The 19,824-nt window shown below is 49.1% G+C and overlaps 1 protein-coding gene across 1 annotated transcript; it reads right to left on the bottom strand.

Annotated features, from left to right (window-relative positions):
• Window positions 1-2,987: 2,987 nt before the first annotated feature.
• Window positions 2,988-17,833, bottom strand: LOC133340133 (dual specificity tyrosine-phosphorylation-regulated kinase 4-like). Its single transcript, XM_061548189.1, has 13 exons — window positions 17,777-17,833; window positions 15,830-15,896; window positions 15,076-15,178; window positions 13,306-13,454; window positions 11,801-11,937; window positions 10,690-10,836; window positions 9,197-9,335; window positions 8,028-8,109; window positions 7,616-7,788; window positions 6,702-6,762; window positions 6,166-6,283; window positions 5,680-5,832; window positions 2,988-4,374 (listed from the first exon to the last, which is right to left on the bottom strand). The coding sequence occupies exons 2-13, from the start codon at window positions 15,833-15,835 to the stop codon at window positions 3,567-3,569; spliced, it is 2,076 nt and encodes a 691-aa protein (XP_061404173.1). The 5' UTR covers window positions 15,836-15,896; window positions 17,777-17,833; the 3' UTR covers window positions 2,988-3,566.
• Between the last annotated feature and the right edge of the window lie 1,991 nt (window positions 17,834-19,824).

The raw sequence follows: 19,824 nt of genomic DNA, 5'->3' as shown, positions 1-19,824 counted from the left end.
CAGATGGGATTAGATCATGGATTAAGAAGGTACTCCACATCGGCCAATCGTCTCCACTATCAACTCACCTACCTACAAACTGGCCCGTTTTCTGTCTGATACCTTGCTTTCATTCATGGGCAAGACTACCTTAGTAGTACATAACAGCTCACTTGGTCTCTCTAATCAAGGGCATTTCACTGTCCCCAGATGATTTGCTCATCAGCTTTGATGTAGTTTCTCTGTTGTTCAAGGTTCCTGTACCTGACACTTTAGCAATAATTGAAGATTTAGTCCAACATGGACTGAATCTTGATGTACCTACTCTGGTTAGGCACTGCCTTACCAACACTTACTTCACTTGAAATGGTACTTTTTACAAACAAAATGAAGGTACCCCCATGGGTTCCCCCTCATCACCAGTGATAGCGAATGTTTTCATGGAGAAATTTGAAACAGATGACATCCAGACATCCACCCTATGTCCTTCCTTGTGGAAGAGATATGTAGATGACACTTTCGTCATTTCGCCACATCAATTCCATACACCCATCCGTCAAATTCACCATGGTAGTGGAGAAGGATGGTAAGCTACCATTCCTGGATGTTTTGTTTGAGAAGAGACCTGACGGCTCGTTGGGACACTGTCTACAGGAAAGCCACCCACACATATTCCTATCTGAAACCTGATTCCCACCACCATCCGGCACAGAATAATTCCCTCATCAAAACACTACACCATAGGGCCCACTGCATTTCCGACCAACACCACCTAGCCAGTGAACTGGAACACGTACACCAGGCCCTCAATGATGAATGGGTACTCGGATCGCATTATTCGCATAGCTGTTTCTCCAACCATGAAGAAACAACCCCCTGAGAAGCTAATCAAAACCATCACATTACCATACATAGCAGGTGTTACCAAAAAGATTTCCAAAATTTTAAACAAACACAAGATCTAGGTCCGATTCAATACAGTACACAAAATCCGTGATCTAATCCCATCTGGAGTCTACAAACTGAGTTGTACCTGCGGTAGCAGTTACATTGGGGAAACGAAACGACATGTCTCGGACCGTGTTCGCGAACACAAGGCAGATCTGAAACACATCAGAACCAATACCTCTGCCGTGGGTGAACATTGTTATAACGTTGTGGGCTCACATGATATAGTTTTTTTCCGAGACCAAGGTACTCTGCAAACCTTCGGGCTACTATCAAAGGTTTGTTCATGAAGCCATCCAGATATATAAACATAGACATAACTTTAACTGAGAAGATGGATACAAATTGAGCAATCATTGGAAGGATGTTATTAACCAGGTAAAACCTTAATTGTTCATGGTTGTTCTATCATATCTGCCGGGTACTAGTCTATTTTTCGGAGTTATTTCCCCCCCGCATCCCCAGCGTTCCCAGCCTCCCACCCACTTCCCCCAAGCTTCACGTCCTCTCTCCCCTTAACGGTAATGCAGCGCCCCCTCATACCCCTATCCCCCCTCTCTCTCTCCCCACTTGCTCCTCTACTCTTTCTTACCAATATAACATCTTGCCATAGCAGCTCTCTCGCCCACTACATTGGCATTGTTGCTGCATTGGCATTGTTGCTGCATTGGCATTGTTGCTTCATTGGCACTCGTGCACCGCCCATGCTCCTGGTGCTGTTGATACACTTGGGCTACGCTCATCCCAAACCCTTATAAACTGTCTGCGTTTAGAGGCTGACTCCTTTGCCTGATGACGACCGCTTGTGTTGCGATCGAAACGTCGTGATTTGTTTTATTTTATTTCTAATTACGTGACTTTACCAAAAGAACCAAAGACCAATTAGTAAAGTTTGTCACATGAACAAAAAGTGCCAATTCGTTTCTCCTTTAGCACACTGATGTGTTGGACTAACCCAAAAAAACCTTTATTATGGATAATATTAGTTGTGAAAGTCTAGGTGTTAAATCCTCTACACTCCTAACCCCTAAACCTCAATACCCTATAAACCTCTAACCCTCAAAACCCCTAAACTTCGAAAACCCAAATCTCCTAAACCCCAAACATCTAAATCCCTAAACTTATAACCCTCTAAAATCCAAACCCTCCAAACCAATAAACATCTAACAATCAAAACCCATACACTCTCTAAACTTCTTAAACACCTAACTCTCTAAACTCATAATCTTCTAAACCCTAACCCAATTAACTCCTAACCCTCTAAACCCCTCACCCTCGAAGCACCTATACCATAAAACCCTAAACCTCTGAACCCCGAAACTAAACCCCTAAAAAAACCCTAAACTCTAAAACCTATAACCTTCTAAATTTCTAACCCTCTAAACCACTAAACCTCTACATATCGAAACCCATAAAGCCTCTAAACCTTTAAACACCTAACTATTTAAATCTCTTAACCCATAATATTCTAAACCCTAACCTTCTAAAACCCTAACCCTCTGAACCCCTAACTCTTTAAGTCCCTAAACCCCTAAAACAATAGCCATCTAAACACCTAAACCTCTAAACCCCTTACCCTTTAAAACCCTCCCTCTAAACCCTTAAACCCATCATCCTCTAAACTTGTCAACCCATAAACTTAGTCCAATAAGTATCGAACCCTCTAAACTTCCAACCCTCTAAACCCATCACCCTCTAAACCCCTATAGCCCTAAATCCCTATACCCCTAAACCCCTAACCCTCTTAAACCACTAACCCTCTGTGTGGAGTATGTTGGGTAGTGGGTATCACGCTGTGGGTGGGTGCAGGGTGTGTGTGGTGGGTGGAGGGTATCACAGGGTGGGTGCAGGGTGTGGGTGGTGGGTGGAGGGTATCACAGGGTGGGTGGGTGCAGGGTGAGTGTGGTGGGTGCAGGGTGTGGGTGGTGAGTGGAGGGTATCACAGGGTGGGTGGGTGCAGGGTGTGGGTGGTGGGTGGAGGGTATCACGGACTGGGTGGGTGCAGGGTGTGTGTGGTGGGTGCAGGGTGTGTGTGGTGGGTGCAGGGTGTGTGTGGTGAGTGGAGGGTTTCACAGGGTGGGTGGGTGCAGGGTGTGGGTGGTGGGTGGAGGGTATCACAGGGTGGGTGAGTGCAGGGTGAGTGTGGTGGGTGCAGGGTGTGGGTGGTGGGTGCAGGGTGTGTGTGGTGGGTGCAGGGTGAGTGTGGTGGGTGCAGGGTGTGTGTGGTGGGTGCAGGGTGTGTGTGGTGGGTGCAGGGTGAGTGTGGTGGGTGCAGGGTATCACAGGGTGGGTGGATGCAGGGTGTGGGTGGTGGGTTCAGGGTGAGTGTGGTGGGTGCAGGGTGTGTGTGGTGGGTGCAGGGTGTGTGTGGTGGGTGCAGGGTGTGTGTGGTGGGTGCGGGTTATCACTGACTGGGTGGGTGCAGGGTGTGTGTGGTGGGTGCAGGGTGAGTCTGGTGGGTGCAGGGTGAGTGTGGTGGATGCAGGGTGTGTGTGGTGGGTGCGGGGTATCAAGGACTGGGTGGATGCAAGGTGTGGGTGGTGGGTTGAGGGTATCACAGGGTGGTTGGGTGCAGGGTGAGTGTTTTGAGTGTGGTGAAAGTCGTCAGGGTTCACACCAATCCACCACCTCTACCACCCCTACTGTGCAGTGGACCGGCCACCACAAAGCAGCACACGTCGGAGGAGTGAGCGGATGGCTCTCCCTATGCGGGCCAGGCTCCCTTGCTGCCTCTTCTCCTGCTGTACCATCAACTCCTCCACCAGGGTCTCCTGTACCACCAACTCCTCCACCAGGGTCTCCTCAAGTACTACCAACTTCTCCACCAGAGTATCCTGTACCACCAACTCCTCCACCAGCGTCTCCTCAAGTACCACCAACTCCTCCACCAGAGTCTCCTGTACCACCAACTCCTCCACCAGAGTCTCCTGTACCACCAACTCCTCCAACAGGGTCTCCTGTACCACCAACTCCTCCACCAGCGTCTCCTGTACCACAAACTCCTCCACTAGGGTCTCCTGTACCACCAACTCCTCTACCAGCGTCTCCTCAAGTACCACCAACTCCTCCACCAGAGTCTCCTGTACCACCAACTCCTCCACCAGAGTCTCCTGTACCACCAACTCCTCCACCAGCGTCTCCTGTACCACCAACTCCTCCACCAGCGTCTCCTGTACCATCAACTCCTCCACCAGCGTCTCCTCAAGTACCACAAACTCCTCCACCAGCGTCTCCTCCTGTACCACCAACTCCTCCACCAGGGTCTCCTCCTGTACCACCAACTCCTCCACCAGAGTCTCCTCTTGTACCACCAACTCCTCCACCAGAGTCTCCTCCTCCTCCAGCACCACCAGCTCCTCCACCATGGTCTCTTCTTCCTCCACAACCTTCAACTTCTCTTTAGAGGCCTGGGCGAGCAAGGAGGATGGGCGCTGTGCCGGCTCCACTCTGTGAAGAGATGCGCACGACACCGTTCCAACTTCCTGCTCCAGCAGAAATCAGTCCCCCCCATCCCCCCCATCGTCTATGGGTGGACTAACTGTGTGCCGCAGAAGATTAACCCAGCTAATTAACAGTGCCGCAATAATGCAGCATACCTTTGCCCACCATGAGTCTGGTTACAAAATGGGCATTAGTCTGGCGGTGTCTCAGTGGATGAAGGGCAACTTGGGAAAGATGTTGCCGCTTCATTATCTGTCCTCACCCAGAAACCAATTATGGAAAAATAAATCCGTATATAACCGAATCTACACGTTCTCTTTGGCTGGAACTCACAGCCAGAGAGGACCTGGGTTTGATTCCCATACGTGGGCCACTTTTTCTGTGTGGAATGTGGAGTGTGTTCTACCAACCACCCTACCCTGCCTGCCCCCCCCCCCCCCCTGCATGGGTTCCCAGAATCAGAATCTTTCTTTAAACTGGATGAAGAGGAGTCTGATGAGCTATGAAGCTCTTCTTTCACAGATGTCCAGTCAAGTCACAGGGTCAGCAGGTTATAACAACAAACAAAACAAAAGGAGTCCAAAGTATACCAAAAAAAGCGTATAAATACAAATGGCTTAAGTAAATAAAATCCTGTCAGTTTTTCAACACTAAATGCAAGCTTTTGCAACGCAGTGAAACAGCAACAAAAACAGCCTAACACCACACCAAGACAACACAATCCTTCAATAAAATTGCAAATTAAAATTTCACTTCCATTCCTCTGGGTTTGGCAACTGAACCCTCACAAACACGCTGTGCAACCAGTGTTGGATGGACATCTCCACCAGTGTTGTAAATTGAACCTCCAAATAACTCAATTGGGATCGTACAGTAGCAGTACATTTGTTCTGTACTGCAAAATACTTGGCAGGACCCTCCTGAAAAAAGTATTGAGACTGAGTGAGGCTATTGCTGGCTAAATAAGCGTAGAAGTAGTAGCAATGAAGATAACTAGATATTAAACACACACACACACAGGAGCAGAGTCGTCCCCCAGGGTACGGTGTACAGGGGGTGACCACCCCGGGCCCCGCGCTTTGGGGGGCCCTGCGGTTCGATGTCACGGTGTCAGGCGTAATACTTCCGTTTAACACGTAGGCTATCGCTCCAGATTGGCTCACAAGTGATGACATCACATTTATCACTCTATTTAAGACCGAAAGAGGAGGATTTCTCCACGATTCGTAAGCCCACACGGTGTAACTTGCTCCAGGCCCCGCACCCCCCTATAGACTGCCATGACCACTGGACAAGCAGATGGTGGCTTACCGTCGCTCAGCAGCTCCAGAGTGCTTCACACTGCCAGGAGCAGCAGCGGTGGTGGTGGTGGCTTTGCTGGCCGTGGTGGTGCTGGTGGCCGCAGTCCGGAGCCAGTTATGAGCCAGCGCCTGCACTGGCGTCATACGACAATTCGGATCCCATCTGTTGAGAGATGCACGGGGGACACACGCGGCCACGTGGTGAGAGAGGCATGGTGAGAGCTTTGATGTTCCTTCCCTTCTCCCACGAGGTCCAGGAATGCACAGCAGCAGCGGAAGCCACAGTAGCAGTGGCAGTCCTCTGATGCCCAGCAGCGGCTTGGACAGACCTCCCACTCCTCTACAGAGGGCTAACTCCACAGAGGGCCAGTGGTACCGCTTATTGGCAGGTCCACTCAGCTCCACATCTTCCTGGTGATCGGTGGAGAGCGGTCGCCAATCAATTGGAGGGGGGAATCCTCGTGGGGAGGGGGTGGGAGTGGTGGGTGGTTCTTACCGCAAACAGGAGCTGATGAATTCGACAAACTCCGGGTCATCGCTTTTGAGCACCCTGTGAAGTGGGAAGCTCCCCGGAACCCTTTTCTTGCCTGGGCAGAACATCTTCCCCCGATGGTCTGCAGGATCCATGCACAGCGGAAGAGACGAAGTCACCAACCACCACATCGCCCATCTACCCACTTACTGACCGATTCATCAACCCACTCATCCACCTACCCACCCATACACTCTTCCACCTACCCAATCGCTCACTCACCTATCCACCTACCCACTCACCCACCCACTCATCTACCCACCCACCCACCCTCTCGCTGACCCACTCACCCAACCACTCACCCATTCGCCCAATTACCCACCAACCTACTCGCCTACTCACCCACATACCCATCCACTTGCCCACACACCCATTTACCCACCCACATACCCAAGTAATGTAAAATACAAAGACGCCCCCTCCAAAACAAAATAACAACAGCCTGAGGCCACACCCTAAAACTGAATCCGGTCTGTCATTCACCCCACGCTTCAACTCACCAAAGAACTGCGTTCTGTCGGGTGCTCCATTCACCATGTACCTTGGAGGCATCCCCAGAATCTGCACATGGTTGACATGAAGACAAAGGTCACCCGTATAGCTTCGGCACACTGTCGGGACAAGTGCTGTTAGATCGAGTAGCAAAATTAGCAGCGTTTGTTGAGGGCCAGCACTGTGGCACAGAGAGACAGGAGTGGCGGCTGATTTCAGCCGCATCATCTCTACATAACAAAAAGGCTCAGTCCCTTTAACACGCACCTTTACATCATCCGCACCTAGTTTACACAACAAAGGCTCATTCCTAACAGCGTGCTTCAGCCGCACCGAACCTCACAAAAATAATATTCAGGGACTACCTTGGCTCCTCCCACCCTCAACCAGTATATATACAAGGACTGTTTCTTGGAATTTCTCTCACTTGATACAGCTATCGTGCTGTGAATGTTCCACCTGAAGACGGAAGCTTGTGTTGCCTCCGAAACGTCGTGATTTTTATTTTATTTTTACTTTCATTATTTTTTTATTTTTTACCTACGTGATTACCGAAAAAACCTAAGAATGTGAATCCTTGCAGTCACGAAAGCTTCAAATCTAGAATTAACCCAGGTACTTTACACACTCCACCAGGTACTCATTTGAGGCTGACTCGAACTAGAGGAGGCCCAGGACCAGTTCAGACAATCGTCACTGGTGTTGCCCATGAGCTGGAATCAAACTCAGTTTCTAGCACAGCAGGCTGACTGCTACACTACCACTCCCCCACACATACAAAACACACACGTGTACAGGCAACATACGACGGCCGTTATTCACAGATCACCAAGTGGCCACCCTCCCTCCTGCCACCCCATAGCCCACGACTCCAAGGAGAGAGAGGGGGATCACGAGCGGACAGACGCCGTGTGGGAAATACCTCTATGCAGCGCGGGAGGTGATCTTCGTGGCTGTTGGACCGGAATAATTCCCTGCCCGTCGCCAACTCAGCCACCGTGCAGCCCAGCGCCCACATATCCACTCCACATGTCAAGCTATAGCCCAGCAACAGCTCCGGAGCCAAGTATTCTAGGGTGCCACCAACATTCATAGCTGTACAAAAATCACAAGGACAACAAACATATGTGCGTGTTTACACACTGTGTCTTAAACAGCATATCGTCATGCACATAAACAGTCACATGTACAGGCACTCAGATACTCACACACAGACACACTCAGACAGACACTGACATATGGACACTCACACGGACACAGAGAGACCCATGCATAAAGACAGCCATACAGACACCCACACGCAGACACTCACACACCCAGGTGAGGTCACTCACGTTGACTTTCCACGAAAAAGCTCGTGCCAAAGTCCGTGATCCTCACGGTGCCAGTCACGGTGTCTTTGACGAGAACATTTTCCTGGAGGAGGGGTAGAATGAATTCAAACTCAGAGGTTATGCCGATATCATTCAGCCAGCAGTGGATCAATCACATACCACGACACACGCTAAACAGGGGTACTAGATGAGGCATAGCGCTGTCGACAAGCGTCAGTCAAGAGCAATATTCGCTGTTTTATGACAGCTGTCACTGGGCGGTGCCCCTTTCAAATGTGTCAAAATTAAATTTCGATTTAAAGCTTTCGTGACTGCAGGGATTCATCTTCTTGGTTCTTTCGGTAAAGTCATCACGTAGAAGGGAAGTAATAAAATAATAAAAATTAAACAATAAAACAATTCTCATGACGTTTCGGCCACAACGCAAGCAGCCGTCCTCAGGTGACCTGGTTTTCACCTCAGGACGGCTGCTTGCGTTGTGGCCGAAACGTCGTGAGAATTGTTTTATTATGTTTTATTTTTATTATTTTATTACTTCCCTTCTACGTGACTTTACCGAACGAACCAAGAAGATGCGTCGAAATTGTAGATGTGAGTAGAGGCGTGTCACGTTCAAAGCACTCTCAGGCACCATCAGATTAAAGGGGGGTGGCTCTATTGACAACCGATTGCCGTTGCTCCAACAGGAGAGCTGCATGGAGCTCACAGCTGGATGAGTGCCCGTTAACGAGTTACAGACAAAAAGCCACGCACAAGAGAGTGCACGGATTCCGTGACGCTTTCCACTGCACCTTTGTCTTTGGACGTTTTCAATTTGCAGATTGGAATTCGATAACGAGCAGTTGTCAGGCCAAAATGCACATTTCGCACGTTTTAAAAAAAGTTCTGTTTGACTCCGTTTCGTGTCTCCCAGGGTTTGGGGCAACTCTGATCAACGTTGCCGGTTTTCTCTCTGGTGAGTCCCCAAGAGCGACACGACTCTACACGATAGTTTAATTCATACCAGATCACATTCACCAGAGGAGCATGGCCCTGCCTCCTTCCAGTGAGATGGGCAGAGCTAACATATCGACCCTGTGACCAACATGGCCGGTTTTCTCTGTGGAACAAGTCCCCAATAAAGATACACCTCTGCACCAAAGTGAAAGCTGAACGCTGTGTCCACTCACAGGCTTGATGTCCGCGTGGACGATTTTCCTGGAATTGATGTGGCGCAAGAACTTGAGGATGCCCCTGGTGTAGGTTTTCACCATCGCCATGTCCAGCCGCCGGAGCCCCGCATTTCTAATCACTTCATGAAGGCTCTCCCTGTGAGAGAGGCAGAAGCAGCAACAAAAACACAGCATCAGTACCATCCGCTACAATGCTGCACTGATTCTGATAACGATAATCATGTTCATATTGTACGTTCATGTGCCAATATTAAGAGTTATAGTGTGGGTTGAGGTAGTCAATTTGCCCATAAACCAAATCAGTTGGCATATCTGCCCACTTGACAACTTGATTTTATTGGCTTTGTTGCCGGGTGGTCGAGGGTTATCCATTGGGAGAAGATAAAAACTCCACACAGAACAGAAGCTCGGGATTTTCGCCGAGAGGCACAAGCATCACCACTGCCATGCAGCCACCCTGCTGATTGAGTGGAGGCGTGGGTTGGTGAAAGTGGCAGGGCTAATGGAGAAAAGACAAGTGGCCTCCAATGCACCCGTGGCACATGGCAGCTCCACAGGATTACAATGCAGGGGTGGTGGCGTGGGCATCTCAACATTAACAGCTTACTCTTTGGTTCTTTCGGTAAAGTCACGTATAAAGATAAAATAATAAATTAAATAATAGCATACGACGTTTCGATTGCAACACAAGCAATCATCATCAGGTATAAATGAAATGAAATAGCAACAAAAATCTAACCAGAAAACTATAGACAGACATATAAGCAGACAGATATCACCAAGATACATATGTCTGTCTAGTTTTCTGGTTCGATTTTAGTTGCTATTTCATTTATACCTGATGATGATTGCTTGTGTTGCAATCGAAACGTCGTATGCTGTTATTTAATTTATTATTTTATCTTTATACGTGGCTTTACCGAAAGAACCAAAGAGTAATTCCTGCAGTCACGAAAGCTCCAAAATTAAGAATTAACAGCTTGCCGCGGTGGCGAGATGACATCTCCCCCGCCTGGTATGGAGGAGGTCCTAGGTTTGATCCCGACCGTGATGCCTGTACATTTGGAGTTTGCATGTTCTCCCCGTGGGTACGTGGATTTTTCTGTGGGTCCACTCGTTTTCTCCTCCACATTTATAATCAAAATGCTACTTTTCGATTTAAAGCTTTTGTGACTGCAGGGATTCATCTTCTTGGTTCTTTCGGTAAAGTCACGTAGAATGGAAATAATAAAATAATAAAAATAAAACATAATAAAATAATTCTCACGACGTTTCGGCCACAACGCAAGCAGCCGTCCTCAGGTGAAGAACAGGTCCTGTCGGGGAGACAGAGTCTGTCTACGTGACTTTACCGAAATAACCAGGAACAAAAATGCTACTTTGTTAAGCTTTTATTTGTGGTCTGGTCGCTTCTAAAAAATAACGAAAGTTTGTTAAGTTAGTTAACCACGTTATTGGCGGAGGGGGGGGGGGGGGCATGCAGTACATACTTCAACAGCTCCATGACGATACAGTAGTGTCCTCTGAAATGAAATATGTTCAGGACTTTGATGACGTTGAAATCTTCATCACTGCCCTCGTCCTGAAGTTCCAGAGCTATCTGGAGCTCCATCTTCTGGTATGTTTCTTGCTTGGAGCTGCACAGAGGAAGTCCACAAATGAAGAGCCTACATTTTCTTTAGGGATATCCAGAGCCAAATTCTACTCACAATAAAATAATTCAATATGAATTCACCAGGTCTAACAGCACCAGGGGTTCCAGTAGCACACTCGACTATCATTGGTGAGGAGCTCCCACAGAGGGAGCAGGAGCCGACGTAGGGCACCCAATAGGATTTGGAAGTGAAGAACCATTCAAATCGGATTGGTCATTTGAGAAATCTAAATGCAAACGCATGTTAACACAACGCATTCTCACTTCAATATGCCTCTTCCATTCGGGCACACTTTTCGCATAACGCGGAATGTGCCCGTAATAACACGAACGCGCCCATTGCAACACGGAACGCTTCTCATAACGTAGAACACGCCTGTTAAAGCACGGAACCCGCCCGTTATAACACGATCTGTGAGTAGTCGACAACAAACTACTTTCTTGAGCTGCAATGATACATTACTCGCAATGATAAAGTAACGTGACGGCATACCCTCAGTTATTTGTCTCGTCATCTCAAGGTGTATGAGTGCATTGTATCTCGCCAAACATTATTATTACATTATTTATGGGGAAATTACTTTCGCTCAATACTTTTTTGCTGAACGCGGAACTTTTCAGGAATGTATCTACAGCATTAAATGAGGAATTCCCGTAATGTGCAGGTAATCTTTCAGCAATGGGATGTTTTGCCCCAATATTAGTTTACACTGTGTGTGTGTATTTTAAGCTTTAGGAAGGAAAAATCTGAGAACCCAGAAGGAACTGATGCAGAACAGGGGTAGAACATGCAAACTCCATACAGCAGAGCACCCGAATCAGGAGTCGAACCCAGGCCCCCCTTCTCGCTTTGATGTACGAGTGTCACCGCTGCATCGCACGGCTGCCCATGGCAACGGACTTAACAACAATATCGGCCTCGTGACGGTGCGGCTCTGAAGTCTTACCTCGATGGTGACACCAGGATCTTGATGGCCACCAGGATGTTCCTTTTGTGATCAAGGCACTGGATCACCTGGCCTTGACCTCCTTCTCCAATCTTCTTCAGCACCTCATAGCGATAGCGGAGGTGCTCATGCCGGAACTGCACAAAAGGTACAATCGTTGCAAAGTGAATATAATTAAAATCACAAAGTTTAAGAAGCGAGAATGTATATTCTTTGGAATATGCAAATTCCTTTGTCAAGGCGCTCTTCCCCCTCCAACCCAGATTAAATATACGCTGCCAAGCCTGGTGGTGTTTCATTCAGACGCTGTCTTTCTGACAGACCTGTTCTTCACCTGAGAACGGCTGTTTGCGTTGTGGCCGAAACGTCGTGAGAATTATTTTATTATGTTTTATTTTTATTATTTTATTATTTCCCTTCTACGTGACTTTACCGAAAGAACCAAGAAGATCTTTCGGTAAAGTCACGTACATAGATTGAAAGAAAATAACAAAAAACAATCACGGGTTGCCGGGTGAAAATGATCATGTTAATGACAGTTTAGTATGTTAATGGGATATTGCAGAGCCACAACCGAGGGGTCGGCACTCAAAGTGGCTGTGTTAGTGTGAAAGCGCAAGTTTGAAATGGGCAAAAAGCACAACTATCATCAGAAGGTGGTAGGATGGGAAGATCACAGCCAGTTATGACTTAAACTGGTTGATAATGTCCTTCCAATGATTACTCAGTTTGCACCCATCTTCTCGGTTTAAATTGTGTCTGTGTCGATTAAAATGGATGGCTTCATGAATGAATCTTTGTTGATAGCCAGTGGGCTTGCAAAGTACCTTCGTCTTAGAGAAATACATTTCATGTGAGCCCACCGCATTAAAACAATGATCAGCCACGGCTGAGGTATTGGTCCTACAGTGTTTCAGATCCTACCTAGTTTCGGATTTGACTTATGTTCACGAACATCAGGCAGATCTGAAACTGTCGGGTTTGCTGTCCACCACTTGCATTAATATTGGCTGCTGACATTTGGGCAATGCCCATTTCAAACCCTAATAAACAGTTTGCCTTTGGAAGCAAACCCCCCTTTTCCTGAAGTCGACCGATTTTGTTGCGATTGAAACGTTGTAGTTTTAGTTTTTTGTTATTTTCTTTGAACCTATCTACGTGACTTTACCGAAAGACCCAAAAAATATTAATTCCTGCAGTCACGAAAGCTTTAAGTCAAGATTTAAGTGAGAATGTAATTTTCTAATATATTTTCTGTAATGATTACGTTTTTTTAAATCTGTCATTGTGGAATGTTCTGATGTCTGCTGGCTCAGTCACCCTTCAAAATAGAGCTTCTTAGCTCAATGGGATTTACTCGCAATAAAAAATTCTGATTCTGAAGTACATTGGTGTGTGTGATAGCCCTGGTTGGTACTTCAGGTGCAATAACAAGAAGCCACAAACCACGCTACCGATGGGCCCTGTGACTGCCCCCACAGCTGGTGTTTTGTTGCGAGCCTCACCAGAATGTAATTTCGTTCGTAGTCGTCGTATCCATCATTGTTGAATCCCTGAGATTTGTTGAAAAGTGCAAAGTACCACACTTCCTGCATGGCTGCGAGTTCTAGCTTCTCACGGTTGGTCAAGTGAGGGCCAAAGAGAGCCAGGATTTCTGCAGACATGAGAATAACAACATCTGTGTGATCGCAAACTTGAGCAATTTGTAGGAAAATATTACAGGATTGGGATGTTTTGGCCAATACCAGTTATGTCTGTATGTATGTTGAACTTCTTTTGCACCGTACGTAGGCAATGGTGCCAAATGGATACGCGGGGGAAGGAAAATTATTCTAAACATGAAAAGTTCTAAAGAAAGTAGTTTTCAATCTAGATGATTTAAAAGTGTATAGCTCCAGTGGCTTCCTAATATCGGAAGTGCATCTGAAAGCGTGTGATGTGCTGAGGCCAGAGCACACATAATCACCCCCATGCAACATGGCCACCATGATGCAGTCCCCCATGCAACATGGCTACCATTAAGTTCCGCATGCAACACTGCCAACATGAAGTCCCCCATGCAACATGGCTACCTAGATATCACCCATGCATCATGGCCGCTATGAAATCTCCAATGCATCACGGCCACTGACATCCACCATGCAACATGGCCGCTATGAAATCTCCAATGCATCACGGCCACTGTGACATCCACCATGCAACATGGCCGCTATGAAATCTCCAATGCATCACGGTCACTGTGACATCCACAATGTAACATGGCCGCTATGACATCTCCAATGCATCACGGCCACTGTGACATTCACCATGCATCATGGCCGCTATGAAATCTCCAATGCATCACGGCCACTGTGACATCCACCATGTAACATGGCCGCTATGAAATCTCCAATGCATCACGGTCACTGTGACATGCACCATGTAACATGGCCGCTATGAAATCTCCAATGCATCACGACCACTGTGACATCCACCATGCAACATGGCCACTATGAAATCTCCAATGCATCACGACCACTGTGACATCCACCATGTATCATGGCCGCTATGAAATCTCCAATGCATCACGGTCACTGTGACATCCACCATGTAACATGGCCGCTATGACATCTCCAATGCATCACGGCCACTGTGACATGCACCATGCATCATGGCCGCTATGAAATCTCCAATGCATCACGGCCACTGTGACATCCACCATGTAACATGGCCGCTATGAAATCTCCAATGCATCACGGTCACTGTGACATGCACCATGTAACATGGCCGCTATGAAATCTCCAATGCATCACGGTCACTGTGACATGCACCATGTAACATGGCCGCTATGAAATCTCCAATGCATCACGGTCACTGTGACATCCACCATGCAACATGGCCGATATGAAATCTCCAATGCATCACGGTCACTGTGACATCCACCATGCAGCATGGCCGCTATGAAATCTCCAATGCATCACGGTCACTGTGACATCCACCATGCAGCATGGCCGCTATGAAATCTCCAATGCATCACGGCCACTGTGACATCCACCATGCAACATGGCCGCTATGAAATCTCCAATGCATCACGGCCACTGTGACATCCACCATGCATCATGGCCGCTATGAAATCTCCAATGCATCACGGTCACTGTGACATCCACCATGCAACATGGCCGCTATGAAATCTCCAATGCATCACGGTCACTGTGACATCCACCATGCATCATGGCCATTGTGATGTTCCACCATTCACCATGGCCCTCTGTGACGTCCCTCATTACTGTCCTTACCTTGCGGTGATTTGCTGCAGATGGAGGCGTTGCCCTCTGAGGACAGCGCACTCCACGTGGTGCAAGATTCGCCCTTACTCCTCGCCTCTCCACCTCGGCTCATCTACACACACACAAAGACAAAGGTCCACCACGTAAACTTTAGCAAGATGTTGGGGAAAGCGCAGGAGGCGAGCACTGAGCCAGGATCTCTGAGATCCCGGGCTCCACAATCAGGAGGGTCCTGCCAAGATGTTGTGTCAGTTCTCAGCGTTGGGATATTTGGTCAATATCTGATGTCACACTTGGATTTACAATGAGACACGTGTGGCATCCTTCAAACTGATAAGAGAAGTGGGGCTGGGCCAGGACATGCCACGGCCAGGAGGAACAACGATGGCCGATGGTCAAGAAGAATAACGGAGCTGCAGCCAAGTATCGGAGCACGTTTGAGAGGACAGCTTCCAGAAAGATGGAGCGACAAAATCGGTGCTTGGTGGATTATGCCATTGCAGGATCATGAGGGGTAGCAGGAACTCAGGGAAGGAGGCCTTCATCCAGTAGTGGATAATAAAAGTACTGTAGATTATTCACGTGTAGACAGGCAGGTACACAGACAGGATCTCGGGGGAGATACTCTGATAGATGCACACACACTCAGGCAGGCAAGTAGATGTACACTCAGGTATATGGATAGGCGACAGGTAGCCTCACGCAGAGTGGAGAGCACACGTCCATCAATACTTCACCACACGAGTCGAAGAGCCACACGTACCTCCATGGTAGCAACTTGCAGAGCAGGGTGCAAAGATCTCACAGCGTCTCTCGCACAGTCCGGGTCTCTGCGTGCGGAGCAGGAGACGAAGGCGAGGATCACAAAGAGTCGAGAGGGCGTGAGGGCTCCCAGATCTCAACATGAGTCACAACGCGGGCTTACATCCTCACCATGAACCCACATTGTCAACACAGACTCACATCATCACCACTCACAACACGAAATACAAAAACAACAACAACCGACATTCGCCACTAAGTAGGGGTGATGACACCACGGCACCTGTGCCGGGCCAGGTGCACTTTTAGTCCACGTGAAGTGTCGAAGGCTGACAAGACGTCACGGGATAGACCCAGGTTCCAAAGGTTGGCTGAGATGACTGGTAGATACACCAGCTGTATCCCCAACTGTGCCAACTTGTTGAATTTTATCCGCTACTCGTTGTGAGCGTCACTCCTCTGTCCTCAGTTGTTGTTGGAAGGCGACTGCCTCCTACTGCCCGGTAGGATCCTTCACGAGCTTCCTCGTGAAGGATGCTATCCACACCACTGATACCAGTCTTCTGCAAGTCCACTCAGCTCCACATCCTCCCATACAGCATCAGTCCATATTTTGACAGCCCATGTCGTGCCCGTTTAGCCCCCTTTATGCAACCAAAATAAACTGCTTGGGTATGCGGTCTACAAGACCCAGCCAATGCAGCCTTGCCTGCCGGACGAACTTACTGGTGGGAATGTCTCCAGATCTTTCAAGCATTTGTGAGCCCCTCACACAATCCAGCCTGGTTAAACCCAGGATGGATCGTACAATCAACAACACCACCATCACCAACAATACCACCAACACCACCACCACCACCACCAACAAGACTATCACCACCATCAACACCATAACCAAAAACATCACCAATACCACCCCCATCAACATCACCTCCATCAACACCACTAACATCACCACAACCAACACCACCACCAAGACCACCAACACGACCACCAATAACACCACAATCAACAACACCACCATCAACACCACGAACACCAACAATACCACCACCATCAACACCACCAACACCAACACCACCACCAAGACCACCAACACAACAACCACCAACACCACAATCAACAACACCACCATCAACACCACCATCAACATCACCAACACCACCACCAACACCACCACCAACACCATCACAAACACACCAACACGACCACCACAACCACCAACAACACCACCATCACAAACAACACCACCAAGACCACCACCAACAACACCACCAACTCCACCAATACCACCACCATCAACACCACCAATACCACCACCATCAACACCAACAACACCACCACCACTAACAACAAAGATAAAGATCCCCCTTATAGCTGAAATAGACTGTTGGGGCAAGTGCTGTTAGCCAGCAACACCTATGAAGGGCAGAACGGCACACGAGGGGGTGGGTGGCCAGCACCACGCCCGGCCGCCTTTGTGTTTACACACACACAGACTCACACACACACAGACTCACACACACACAGACTCACACACACAGACTCACACACACACAGACTCACACTCACACAGACTCACACACACGCAGACTCACACACACGCAGACTCACACACACGCAGACTCACACACACGCAGACTCACACACACACAGACTCACACACACACACAGACTCACACACAGACTCACACACACACAGGCTCACACACACACAGACTCACACACACACAGACTCACACACACACAGACTCACACACACACACAGACTCACACACACACAGACTCACACACACACACAGATTCACACACACACAGACTCACACACACACAGACTCACACACACACAGACACACACACACACAGACTCACACACACACAGACTCACACACACACAGACTCACACACACACAGACTCACACACACACAGACTCACACCATTTCTCACCTTCGCCAGATGCTCCCCCGACTCTCTAACGGACAAACTGCCTGAGGGAGACACGAGGGGGCGGTACCAAGTGACCACGCCCACTATGACGTCGCAGACCTAAGCTCCTCCCCCCACCGGAGCCCCTCCCCCCATGCCCAACCCCTCGCCCCGCCCCTTCACCCCCCTAGCCCCGCCCCTTCACCCCCCTCGCCCCGCCCCTCCCCCCGCTGCTACTTCCGCTGAGGCCGGGGCGAGTGGAGGCGGCGCTGTGCATTGTGGGTGGCGAGCGGACGGTTTGGATTCCCGCTCGCGGCCACCGTCGGCGGCTCGCTGGCTGGGCCTCCTCTAGGTCGACTCAGCCCGAACAAGGCGAGCACCTTGCACGCTGTGGACGCAGCAGCAGCAGCAGCAGTGGCGGTGGTGGGGGGGGGCAGAGGAGGCGCCTGCTGAGTTCACGGCCCTGCTGCTGCTGCTGATGAGGAGAGGCACTGCCAGATTGTGGCTGATGGGATGAGTTACATTTAGTTGTTTGTGTCTCTGGAGGGGCGGATTTGTTGTCGTGGCAGAAATGGCCTCGACTAGAGGCCGCGATGTGGAGTGTTTGGTCTACTCTTCCACGCTGGGCGTGCCCGCACTTTACCCCGATACACACGCGGGGCGTGAGCTCACTGGGCTTGCAATGCAGAGGTGCAGGTTCGAGTCCATTTCTCACTCAGCCACTCGGCCATTCAGTCACTCAGCCACTCACCCACTCACCCACTCAGCCACTCACCCACTCACTCACCCACTCAGCCACTCACCCACTCACTCACCCACTCAGCCACTCACCCACTCACTCACCCACTCAGCCACTCACCCACTCACTCACCCACTCAGCCACTCAGCCACTCACCCACTCAGTCACTCAGCCACTCACCCACAGAGGGATAACGACCCTTCATGCAGTGGTTGTGTAGTATCTGCGTCAATGTTTTTGTTGTTTAGTTATGGTGGTGGTTATGGTGGTGGTTGTGGTGGTGGTTGTGGTGGTGGTTGTGGTGGTGGTTGTGGTGGCGGTTGTGGTGGTTGTGGTTGTGATCATGGCTTTTGTTTTGGTTGTATAGGTGGTTGTAGTGGTGGTGGAGGTTACAGGTGTGGTGTAGATGGTTATGTTGGTTGTTATGGTAGTTGTGGCTCTGGTTGTGGTGCTTGTGGTGGTTTAACTTGTGGTTATAATTGTGGTTATGTAAGTTGTGGTTATATGTGCAGTTGTGGTGTATGTGGTTATATTTGTTATAATTGTGTAGGTTGTGGTTGTAATAGTCATAGTTGTGGTGTAGGTGGTTATGATGGTTGTTATGGTAGTTGTATTTTGAACTTCAATTGCACCCTACCCAGCCGACCGTGCTAATTGGAGGTGTGGTTATCGTTGTGGTTATTTTATGGTTGTTTTGGTTTTAGTTGTGGTGGTGATTGTGGTTGGTGCAGGTGCTGGGATGAAGGATGCGTTCCGTGTCCTCTGCCCATGCGGCTCCAACAACGATTGCTCCAGCCAGCACTGCCACCCCTGTGGTCACATGACCTTGCCTCCCAGCATACCTTGCAGTCGTCATTGATTCTGGGCCATCTTTACCTCCTGCATTTCTATAGGAGCTCTCACTTCCTCCACGCTCTCTCCTCCAACCTCTGCTCTCTCTCCCCGTGTCTCCATCCCCCTTCTTTCTGGATGGTCCAGGTTCAGGGGTCAGGAGTTGACTGGCTGCACTCCGACCTTTGACCTTGGCTGTCACCCGAGTGGGATTGTCGCACATCAGTCAACCCATAGTATCAGGATCTGTCCCGTGACCGCCTCCTATACCTAGCCTGGAACAGCAGTCAACCTGTGGCACCCAGATCTGTCCTGTGACCTCCTCCTGCGACACCTAGCCTGGCACAGCAGTAAACCCATGGCACCTGGGTCTGTCCCATGACCTCCTCATCCTGCAACTAGCATGGCACATAAGTAAACCCATGGCACCTGGGTCTGTCCCGTGTCCTACTGCTCCTGCACCTAGTCTGGCACAGCAGCCAACCCATGGCACCTGGGT

The sequence above is a fragment of the Lethenteron reissneri genome, unplaced genomic scaffold, assembly GCF_015708825.2.
Source record: "Lethenteron reissneri isolate LAM-NWPU_2019-01 unplaced genomic scaffold, ASM1570882v1 scaffold_79, whole genome shotgun sequence".
NCBI classification, from domain to species: domain Eukaryota; kingdom Metazoa; phylum Chordata; class Hyperoartia; order Petromyzontiformes; family Petromyzontidae; genus Lethenteron; species Lethenteron reissneri.
The sequence above is the reverse complement of the archived record's forward strand: the minus strand, read 5'-3'. Positions and strand labels throughout refer to the sequence as shown.